The sequence below is a fragment of the Gekko japonicus genome, unplaced genomic scaffold, assembly GCF_001447785.1.
Source record: "Gekko japonicus isolate JY-2015 unplaced genomic scaffold, Gekko_japonicus_V1.1 scaffold576, whole genome shotgun sequence".
NCBI classification, from domain to species: domain Eukaryota; kingdom Metazoa; phylum Chordata; class Lepidosauria; order Squamata; family Gekkonidae; genus Gekko; species Gekko japonicus.
Window position 1 is genome coordinate 217,426 of NW_015172022.1, and position 12,132 is coordinate 229,557.

The 12,132-nt window shown below is 44.6% G+C and overlaps 1 protein-coding gene across 1 annotated transcript in view; it reads left to right on the top strand.

Annotated features, from left to right (window-relative positions):
• The first annotated feature begins 940 nt into the window (after positions 1-940).
• KLF9 (Kruppel-like factor 9) overlaps positions 941-12,132 on the top strand; it is a 21,425-nt gene continuing 10,233 nt past the window's right edge. The window contains exon 1 of the mRNA XM_015420518.1: positions 941-2,266. Within this exon, the coding sequence (XP_015276004.1) occupies positions 1,744-2,266 (523 nt within the window). The 5' untranslated portion in view covers positions 941-1,743. The remainder of the gene's footprint in view (positions 2,267-12,132) is intronic.

The window sequence follows — 12,132 nt, forward strand, 5'->3', positions numbered from 1 at the left end:
CAGCACACGAAAAATATACTGTAATTCCAAACAAGAAACCGTGTTAGTCTGTTGCTGCACAAGAAAAATTCAGTGGCAGTTGAAAGACTAACTGGGCTGCTGGAATAAACTCTTGTTACGTCTTTTTAAGGTTCCACTGGACTACTAGTTTATTTCTGTAGTTCGCTGCGATGTCCCGGAGTCCAGTCCTGAGCACTGTAAAACAAAAATAGGCAAGACCATGACTTCATCAAAGATCGAGGAAACATACAACCTAATTTAACAGGGAAACTACGATCTAAAATTCTACAGGCGTCGAGTTTACGGCTATTATTGCAGTTGCATAATCACCTTTCGCTACTACCACCACCATTCCCAGTTCCCAAAGTTTACATTTTACTCCCAAAAACTCTCCATTCCATCTCGTCTTCTTAGCTCTCTAGGTTTACAAGTGAGAAGTGCTCGGAATGTATTTTTGATTGGCGGAGCCAAAGTTAGTGACATCAGCCAAATCACTTTCGATTGGCTGGCTGGTTGCTGGGACTATACGGGATTCTAGTGAAGCGCTTAACCCGATCTCTGCCAATCGACAAACTTGTAATCCTGGCGAGCAGAGCGCGAGAGAGGTCGCCCAGGAGGGTCAGCAAGTGAGCGGGAGTGCGCTGAAAAGGCCCTTGGCACCCTGCGGCGTTGCGCCGTCGCCCTCATAAGCCAGCTAAAGGCAAACTCCTCCCGATGCCTTGGTACTTCCCAAGATAGGGCGCCGCCGGCATGCCTTCTTCAGCCTGCTCGAATTGCCCTTTTAAATAGGGGCGGCGAGACTCCAAGAGTAGCACGAGGCATTGGGAGGGAGCAGTAGGATTGGCCAAGCCTTGGGTTTATAGACACACCTCTCATGCAAAAAAAAGGCCCTTCGGAGTGGAAGGGGGGGAAGGTAAACAGAGTTGAATCACTCCCCCGGCTGACCAATTGGTGGTGTTGGGGTGGGGGGCTCGCTGGAACCTTTGCGTGATGGGCTTCTGCGAAATTGGTCCTGAGCAAGACGGTGCCGGAAGAGAGAGGAGCTGCAGGCGCGGGGGGAGTGAGTCAGGCAGTGGGCAAAAGTATCTCCTCGAGCTCGGGCTGAGGTTTCCACGCCGCCTTCCCTCATGAGCGGCTGAAGGCGCCGGGAATCCTAAGGAAGGACCCCGGGAGAAGAGGGCGGGAGAGCGGCCGGGGTGCGCGATCGACTTGAGTTCCTCCTGTGCTTTTTTCCCCCCTGTGGGGTGGGGGGAAGAAGAGGGAAAACACCCCTTGGTGCTACTTGAATTACTTGAAGTCACCACTTGTGACACTGTGTTCTGGAGAGAGCCTTATATTCCCAACCCTCCGGCGTGCTCGGGAGCGCATGAGAAGCTGGAGTTTGCCGGCGTCTGGGGGGCAGGGGGCGCGAGGAAACGGCGTGGACTGAGGTCAAAAGGTAGGCTGGGCGCATTTCTCCCTCTCGGGGGAGGGTCACGGATGGCCGCGGTTATGTAAAAAGCGCAGCAGCCGAAGTGGATCCCCTGCCTGGCTTGCGAAGGTACCCCACCCCGCCTCCACCCGTGCTCTGCAGCCTGAAGGCAAGACAACAAGCAGCCTGCTGATTGCAACACCCCCACCTACCCACCCCCCTCCAAGAGGGAGAGGGCGACGCCAGGCAGGCAGGCAGGCAGCGAGCAAGTTTTCGCAATTGGGCTCTCCTCCCTCTTTTGGTGGGAAGGGTGGCTGATCGTCGCCTGCAGGATGTCGGCAGTGGCTTACATGGACTTCGTGGCTGCCCAGTGCCTGGTGTCCATCTCCAACCGCTCCGTGGCACAGCAAGACGTGACCCGGGAAGCAGAGCTCCTGAAGATGCCCGAGGAAGAGGAGGAGGAAGCGGCCGGAGTCGTGACCAAGGAAATGAACGACCCCAGGGACGCCTGGAAGGATTATTGCACTTTGGTGACCATTGCCAAAAGCTTGTTGGACCTGAACAAATACAGACCCCTCCCAACCCCATCCATCTGCAGTGACAGCGTGGAAAGCCCCGACGAGGATGCGGGATCAGACAGCGACGTGACCACCGAATCTGGGTCGAGCCCTTCCCACAGCCCGGCGGAGGGGCAGGAGGCTGGCGGCGTGCCCGACCCCCTCTCCCTCCTGCACAGCGGAGTGCCTGCCAAGGGGAAACTGGCCACTGAAAAAAGACATAAGTGCCCCTACAGTGGATGTGGCAAAGTCTATGGCAAATCGTCCCATCTTAAAGCCCATTACAGAGTGCATACAGGTTAGCTGTGGTCTCTCTCTCTTTCCGAGGGGCGGGGGCGGGGAGGGTGCCTTCCGGGGGCTCACGCGACGGGCAGACGGTGACCGGGCAGCTTTGCCTGCCAGAGAGCAAAACCTGTTTACAGCAATGCCTCCAGTGGCTCACAGGCAAACGGCGTTCGGTGAGTCGGCTGTTCTGGGGGGGGGGGGGTTCCCCTCCCCCCAAAGCGGGTTGCCCTGGCTTGAACCCTTCTGAAAAATGCTGTGGTTATTTTAGCCCTTCTTGCCTCCGGTCGTCAGCATCTATAGCCAAGTCCTTTCCTCGGCACTTCTAAGCAGTCATTAGAACAGGCTGGCTGTACATTTGGGCACGGGGTGTTAATGCAAATGGCATGTCAAGAGTGTGGCTGGATAGGAGAGCAAAGGGTGTTTCACTGGCTTGTCATGCTGCTGAATCCTGTTTTCTTCTCATGCATCTGTATATTACTGAGGTGTGCTTACACTGAGGAGATCAGACCAGTAGAGGAGCTGTTTACTCCAAAAATGCTTCTTTCAGCTGGAAGGAACTGAAGGGAGAAACCTGTGTGGATGCTTAAGGTTGTGGATGCTTAAGAGCCATTTAGAGGTTGCCATCTTCTGAGTTTGGCTTCATGATGGCTCTTTTTTTCCTTACCAGGGCAGTCCAAAGCTCTCCCAACAAACTTCATAGACTGTTGCCTGGCATTATATTTCAGTAAAGCAGTGGGTAGAAAACTTAACTAGGCCTCTTTCAGCTTCTTCCTAAAGTAGTATTTCAGAGCAGTATTTGGGTTAGCCTCAGTGGCAGATCTTGGTTCCATAAATGTCACTGGGCGTGGCCACAGCTCGGCAGCATGAACTAATGACGCGTTTTCTGAATTCTTGTGAAGAAACACGTGGGAGCTTGTAACGCCCAAAGGCACTGGAATAATGTAAATTGTCTAGTAACTAGTGTAAATTAATTGGGGAGCAAAAAAGGTTAGGGAATGCAAGATATGGTGAAATCTCTACCTTTGGAAAGTTTCCTATTTATTTATGTTGAACATTCACAATACGGTACTGTAGTTGTAAATGGCTAATATGAAAAACCAAGCACCTGCCCTTTTGGGGAGAGTTTATTTTCATTCATCATGGATAATATGGTGACCAGCTTTATTCTACCCATTTGTGTTGTGAGACCTTGCCCAGCAACCTTATCCTTTAGGTTTTGGAAGCAAGTGTTGAGTGTGTCTTCAATAAGTAATGCTTCTATCTAAGGGAATATTTGTTGTTGATTCCTAGTTTAAAACTCAAACATTTGTGAAAGGTCACATGCACTGCTACTGAGCATGTCTGGTACTTCACTGCAGTCATTGGAGATGCTTCCTTAGAATTTGGTGAATATGTTTAAAGATGAAAGAAGATTACTAGTGCCTGTTGAAGGAGTGCTTTTGTGGAAGACTCAATGAGTTAAGGACTTCTACATTTTCCAACAAAGTGTATTGCAGCTCTATGAGGAAAGCTGCTTAATGTTATGGTATGATACTAGATGTACTTTGCTACTTCAATGTGACTTTTTGATTATTAACGTGATGGTTATATATTGCTGGAGTGCAGTGTGGTATAGCCTGGTCTTGTCAGATCTCTGAAGCTAAGAAGGGTCGGTACTTGGATGGGAGACCACCAAGGGAGGCTCTGCAAGTGGAAGGCAGTGGCAAACCACCTCTACTTGTCACTTGTTTTGACAGCCCCTTGCTGAAGTATGTACTTTTGTATTTACCTATTGAAGGTCATGCACTAAGAGAGCATATGCCTATGTTTTCCTTGGTCCTTTCTTGGTCCCATAATGATAAGCAACATGGGATGAATGTTGTGTTTAGCTGGCACTTTCCTTTGCAATCTCTGTAAAGAAACAATTCAACCACAGAATGGTTGTAATACTCCTTCTCTAGAGGTGGACTTTTTAGGGTAGACCTGATGCAATGAGGATTTTCAGTACCATCTCAGTTCATGAGGTAAATGGAAAGTTTTCCTTTTCTACCAATATGGATTTTTCCAGAATTGCTACATTTACTTTATTTGTAAAGCTGAATTACTATCCAGAATCCTATTTTTCCATAAAGCAGGATGTTCCACGCCCTGACCTACCCCTTGTGTGTTAGATAGTAGAGCCATTTGGCAAAAAGCTGCATAGTAATATAAAACACGTCTGCCCTAGTGAATCAGATTCTTACAGACTATTGTCATGATTTGGGTTGCACACTTTTTTATTGAAAAAAACACGTTGTGTGACACTTACCTACTTGCGTAGTTCTCTTTAAGCTCTGCATATGTAAGCTGGAGTCTTAGGACAAGGGCCAGGCAAAGGAGAAACTGATATTGCTCAGTGTTCCATTTTCTTTTTTTGGACAATGTTTTCTTTCCTTTTGATTAAGCCAAAAGAGGAAGAGGTCTTCACACAGGGAACCAACACAAAGAACGTACTCCTGCCAAAAAATAATAATAATTATGTGCACTAAATGGCATCTTTCTTGCCAGGAGGGTGTGGCAAAGAGTGGGTTGGGGTTGAACTTCCCCTGACGTGCCTTTCCCAGTGGCTTAGTTCTTGTTGCCATTGGAGGAGGAGACATAGGAGTGAGTCCCACTACTGCTCTTCTGTTCACAGTGCTGGCATCCTATGTAGTGCAGGAGGGGAAATGAACCGGAAAAGAAGTGTTGTAAGTCACTCATCAGTGATTCCTGCAGTTAAAATACAGAGCAAGGAAGGAAAGGCGTATGAAAGTTATAGCCAGCTTCCTCACTGTGTTAGACGTGCCGGACAGAGAGGTTCATTGCCGAGAAATGTCAAATTGGCATTCCTTCCAGATTAAAAAAAATGAACCAATAATGTTTGTGTGCATCAGAGTTGACTTCTTTTTGTTAATAAATATAGAATATGGATAGCAGTTATGGAGAAAACTTGGGGAAGTGATGGATGTAAACGTAATTTTATCAAATAAGAGTTTTACCCTAATATCATCAACTTAAGTGGACTGAAGTTTTGTTCAGTATTGTAACCTTTAAAAAATGGAAAGGAAGCAATTCAGTTAGTCTGAAGATGTGCTTACTATGAAACACTCCTCCTTTTGTGCCATTCATTTATATTCTACAGACAACTGTTCATTGAGGCCTTGTGCAAGGGAAATAATTGACCTACCATGTTTGTGTATAAGCTCACTTGCATTCTACTTCAAATGCTTTGAGGACACAGGCTCTTTCCATCAAGAAGCTTATTCAGTGAAGTATCACCTAAGCAACTTCATATCTTTTACTAGCTGGAAGAATATTCTGGGTAGAAGTTAACACAAACTTTCTGTTTTGTTTTGAAATCCATTCAAACAGCTCTGTTATTTAATTAGAGCTTCTAATGATTAAATATTTTCAAAACCAGATACAACACTGTATCCTTGATTGATTAATCCCAATGTATTTTTGTGTCAACCACATTCACTTGTCACTGTAGTAAAAACATAACATAGTGGTGTGCATAAGAAAACCGAGGACTTCTGTTCAAAACCTTATTCTGTAAATCAAGATGTAAGATGGCTGTCACTTGAGATCTGTGTCCTCAGCAAATAATACGCTTGAACTTTGCAATAGTGTTAATGCTTGCTTGCCAGATTTAAAACCCATGGATCCCATTCCATACACTATGCATTCCACAGCTACACTGTGGTATTTCCTGAGTAAACCTCCTCCATCAGATGTGGGAGCTGTCTTTGATTTTTTTTTTCATTCTTGAAAAAAAATCTTCCTTTCATATCTCCAGGCTTTAAGGCATACATAGTAGGTTGCTTTTTAGTGTGGACTTATTTTTGTTTGTTTGTTTTTTCAAGGCAGTCCTTCATATTCTCCATGTACCCTTAGCTACCCCCTTAGTTTCAGATTCATTCTGACAAAGAATTCCTGTCAGGGCACCCATTCATACCTGTTCTAGTGACACATTTTTTTCAATGAGCTTTGATTAATTGAAATGGTGTAAGACTGCAGACACATGGGCAGCTTGATATTCCTAAAGTGCTGGTGCCTGGAGATGTAATGGCCAAGCCCTCTCCAGTGACCAGGCCTGTTGCTCTGGTGATATGTTCCTTCTCAGACTGAGAAGATGGTGCAGTGCCCTGTCCTGTCTTAGTAGGGAACGCTTCGTTGGATTTGCAAGGGAGCCATCCTTTGTACAGAACTGTGGAGGCTGTGGCCTTATCCCTGTAATGCTGCTGGAAATTAGGCTAAAAATCTTTGTCAGTTAGGGTTGCCAACCCCCAGGGTGTGGCTGGAGATCTCCTGGGATTACAACTGACCTCCAGGCAACAGAAATCAGTTCCCCTGGAGAAAATGGCCACTTTGGGAGGTGGACTCTATGGCATTATACCCCACTGAAGTCCATTCCCTCCTCAGGCTCCACCCCCAAAACCTACAGGTATTTCCCAACCCCAGAGCTGGCAACACTAGTGTCAGTAGAAATTGGGAGGGGGGTTGTAGCACAAAAGTTTGTCATTCTGTAAACCTGAAGTAAGAACTCCAGTAGGATCAAACTCTTTTCTCAATTTACAGATCAGAAATCAGCATCTGGCTAGCTACAACCATGAAGATTGGTTTTTCTATACAAAAGAAATAGAAAGTAATAGTATATACAGAGGTCATTTCGGGGGGGAATGCGGGGGAACGCAGTTCCCCCAGCTGAGGTACCGGGGGGTGGGGCGGGGGCTTCCTTGCTCTCCCGCCGGCCTTGCAGGTCCACCGCCGGGCCCCTCATGCGGCTCGGCAGTGGAGCTGCAAGGCCGGTGGTGGCGGCCAGGACCGTTGGGGGCGGGGTGTGTGGCCTTATGACACATTTCCGGTGATGTCAGGGGGTGTGGCCTTATGACACACTTCCGGTGATGTCAGGGTATGTGGCATATGCTAATGAGTTATGCTAATGAGTTCCCCTAGCTCTTTTTCTACGAAATGACCCCTGATATATGATCGTACTTCTGTACGGCTCAAGGTATCCATGGAGTTTTTGGTTTCCAGTATAAATGATTAAAATTAATAATGTTTCCTTGAAGAATCCTTTGCCCCAGGGTATAATATGGTAGCAATTGCCTTATGGTCTCATTGTATGCTCAGTACATTTTATTTTCCCACATAATTCCCAACCCCACACAATTATGAACTCACAGAGAAGAATACAATGACTGAAAGGGAGGATCATGGCTTTAGTTAGTAATAACTCTGGTGAATATAGTGACTACTGAGGGGAAGGCAAACATTCCTTTTTTTAAAGAGCCATCCTGAATGTATGTGTTAATCTACATATTTAGAGTAAACTATACATCATGTGATAGATGTAAAACTTGTTGAAAAGGCAGTGCTGAACAAAATAGACAGGTTTTAATAAAGTACTCACCACCATTGTTTTCTGGTAATCTTTTATTCATCTGAAGTGTGAAGAACCAAATGTTCCAGTACCCCCCCCCCCAAAAAAAAGGAAAAAAAGAAAAGGAAAGAAAATACACATTTAAGGTGCTTACTCATCAGCTTAATCCCCGCACACCAAGACTAGTAATTCTGGTTCCCAACAGACATATTGAAAATGCCAGTATTGAATAAATTATTGCACCTAGTTCAGTTTAGCATAGAAAAGCATGTGTTGCTTTGATATCCTAACCTATATTTGTACATGCTTCTTAGAAAAGGCAAGTATCTCCCTGGGCAAGTACATTCACTGCTTCCCTAGTTGGATGAGGATAGCTATGGAAACCAAGTTAAAATCCCAATGTCTGGATCACCCATTAAGAAAATGGCCTTTTCCCTAACATTTCAGGATATTTGGCTCCTGTGGACCCAGTCAATACCTCTTGTCCCAGTGATAAAAATATAAATTTTAGTCCAGGTTTCTAAATTCTGTAAATTCATGTAACTAAGAGAAAAGCAATCTTGAAATTGCTAAAATTATATAAAGCAAACATATAACAATACACCTTTGCCCATCAAAAAATTTCAACATGGAGAATTCTAGGCTGCTTGCATTTATCACAAGATGCAATTGTGCCATAACAAAATAATTATGTTGGGACAGTTAGATGTTTAGCCTTTTTGCCATACAAATGTTGAAGCAATCTGGAGATCCTCGTCTCTGCTCTTGCTCCTTGAGTAGCATGCATGTCCAGAGAGAACTGCTGTATCATACAGTGGCACAAATTACCTTTCCCATCAAGCATAGGAATTGTGATCCATGAGTGAAAGTTGTATGTCTCCATGCTTGTCTAAAAACTAATAGGTCATCTGCTAATGGCATGGGACCTCTGGGTAATGCTCCCTGTCCCTTACCCTTGCTCGATATAGTGGCAGGGGGGAAATGGGGGAAAACAGCATGTGGAAGTCCCTTCCAGTTTTGAAACAGGAAGTGACATAATGACATTCTAGGAATTCCAATGTTTCCATGGTTTTGCCATGGAGGTTTCTGAAATTCCTAGAGTGTTGTGATGGCACTCAAAACAGGAAGTGACTTCCAAGAAGTTTTTGCCCCCCTCCTGACGGTGGGGTTGCTACATGCCTGCTGGGGGCTGAACTCCTGTCCCCAGCAAGCTCTTCCTGCTGCCACTTAGCTAGGCAATCGGGGGGGATGCCAGCATCCTGCCACACTGACATCAGAAGTGACTTCAGCATGATGAACTCTAGCAACTAGTTAAAACTCTAGGATTAAACTGTAGTTTGGGCTAATGCCAGAGCGTCCCCAGCAATGTCAGTGAGGCCTCAGTGTGGTAGGTAAGTCTCCCAAGGTTGGCAACCCTAGCTTCTGGGGATTGCCGTGCTGACATCTGTCATGAATTATACCTCAGTTTAAAGACTAAGCTGACACAAAACTCCCACTGGTCTTGCCTTCATACTGAAGCCTTTCTAGCCTAATCTCTATTATTTAGGCATGTTTTAGTATCTAGTAGGCAACATGCCTGTACTAACAGAACTTTGCATACCTTGGGTCTGAATGCTGAAATATGCGTGTGTGTGCTTTAGCATGCTGATTTTTGCAATCACATATAAGAAGGAAAATAATGCTTTATAGGCCTGCTGCCAGCTAGTTTGAGTGAAGTATCCAAATGCTTGTGAACATCTGGATTTGATGACAATAGAATTCTAAATTCTGGGACCAAGTTTTTGAAACTGGGCTTCCAGACTGTATTGCCCAGCCCATAATTACTTGCTTGGGATAATTAATGCCAGAAGAAGAATTTTAAAAAACAAGCTGTAATCCGTAAAAAAAAGCTCCACAATAACATCAGCCATTTTGGAACAAGAAGGAAAACCAATCTGAATTGCCATTCATGAAAACTTAGCCGCTTCTGGGCGGGTTCTGAGATATCCATTGCTGAAAAGAACATGCATGAAGACAGAGATGACAAGTACCACATTGTCTAGTGCTAATTCAGAAGAGTGGATGTGTGCTTGGAAGATGCCAGACCTTATCAAGACCCTAAACTCTCTAGGAAGAAAGCAAGAATGGCACAAATTCCAGAGGTCTTTGGAGACAAAGAAGAATGCAAGGTATGTTAGACTGTCTTGTTTGTATTGTTCTATGAGGATTGGATTGGATTGTTGTATGAGCCTATCTTGGCAGGGAGGGTGGGGTATAAATTGAGTAAACAAATAAATAAATAAAAAATTTATCTGTCCCTCAAATTATGGGATAGATTAAAGTCTTGAGGACTAAATAGCAATATTTTTCCTGCGATTTGTGTTTTTTGTAACAGTATACAATGTCTTGTGTCTCTATAGTTTTCAGACCAACTCCCACCTTGTCTGTTAAAATCTGCTGTAATCTGAAACACGCCTTTCTAATTCTTAATTGTGTAGGTAAATTGAACAGATATTTGATAAGAAGAACTTTAAAATGTCACACACTGTGTATGCTGCTCGAGGACATCATTCTGTTATTTGGAAGTAATCAACCAATTTTAGTGCGATTGTTCCAAATACAAGCAGGAACACCAGCTCAAGGGACAGTTGAATGGCATATTCTGTTTCTAGGAGTGGTTAACCAGGGACTCCTGGGAACCCCTCACACAGGGCATGAAACAGTAGCTCTGTCTTGCTAGCCCCCACCATCTGGTGGTTGCTCCAGCAAAATTTATTCTAAGGTTTCCCCCCCCCCCCACGCAAAAGCAACCAGTGCAGCCTTGTCCCTCCCAGGCACAAACACATACTCTAGAATGTTCACTAACCCCCTTCCCCAGGGAACATGTCAAAGGGAGGAACAAAATCTGACAATGAAAAGCAGTGTTCAACTTCCTTTCTGTCTGTGTGTGTCTGCTTTTAAGAAACAACCATTCTCCTTATTAAGCTCCGTAGGCTCAGTTGCACAGAAATTGACAATGCAATCCTAAAAATATTTTCCCAGGAATAAGCCCCATTGAGTAGACTTGAGAAGGATTCTGAATGGACCTACTTGGATTGCATTGTTAGTTCAATGTCTGCTTTCTTCTCCCATCACATATAATATGTCTAACTGCTCAACAGATAAATTTGGACCTCTAGTGAAACTGCTGGGGAACATGAAGATAAACTCTCATGGCCAGCAGTTACCCTTGGGCTAGGAGGTCAGTCCTGAATCTGTCTGTCAACGTCATTGGGTGAGCCTGAGTTCTAGTGATATGGTGGGGATCTCAATATTATTTACCATTTGTAATTTTTTTAGTCATCCAAAATCTTGATAATCTATTATTTGTTCCATTCACAGCTCAATTATATTTTACTGGTTGCTCCATCAACAAAAAACCCAAACTGTATTCCAAGTTTGACTGAGCCATAGATTCCTACAAAGATTCCCTGATAGCTTGTCATTCTGTTTCCAGCCCCCCGCTGATAGCTTCTACCATAGAAACTGCAGCCTGGGACTGGAATCCAGAGGACCATGCTCCAGTATGTATCATCTGCCTCCCAAGTTTTTCCTGTCACTCGGAAATTGTTTTATCCAAGCTCAAACCACAGTTCAGATGTGCAGACTTCAAAGGGGGGGATTCTGTCTGTTCCGTTTGAGCAGCTGTCGTGTTTGATTCTTATACTTTATTGAGTTCACTTAGGACCCCTCTGGGAAGTCACCTGAATGGGAAACTGGGGGGGGGGGACAGATTGTTTGCATTCTTTCCATGCCTTTTCCCTATTGTGTAAATTAGCCTGTGATCAGGGATGGGATGTACCTTGGAGTTTCTGGATTTATTTCGGTACTTAGTTCTGGAGCTAGGGTATGAAAGGGCATATTGCTTCATATTCCTTCCCATGGACATCCATTGCATCTGTGTAACTGCCATCTGTGCATACCTCCCAATGGGGACCCAAAGTAGCTTACAACACTATTCTCGCCTCCTTTACTCTATCCTCACAACCTTGTTGTGTAGACTAGGCTAAAAGAGTGACTGGCCCAAGGTCACCCAGTGAGCTTCTGTGGTAGACTGGGGATTTGAACCTGGGTTTCCCAGATCCACTCCAACCACTACTCAACCACTTGCTGGCACTCTTAAAGATGTGGGGAGGGTGTGAAGTCTGCACGAAATCCCCTTGACAAGAGAGGTGAGCAAGGACTTTTCAGTTATCTCCTTCTGTGGGCCACTGTCAAATATATCTGAAGTTGCTCAGTTGTAAAGTTCAGAAAGGAGAATTCCCTTTCGGAGGGCACCTCTTAATAACCGCTGCCCGGAGTTTTAGTAAAATATAAATAAGATAGTTTTTAAATTTAATTGGAATGTTTATTGTTTATTTTAACTTTTGAATTCACTGCTTTGAATCTATGCAAGAAAAGCAGTATACAAAGTGATAATAGTTTAAAACTGCTAAACATAGCTATGTTAAATGACCATTATATGTAAGCAATGAGCA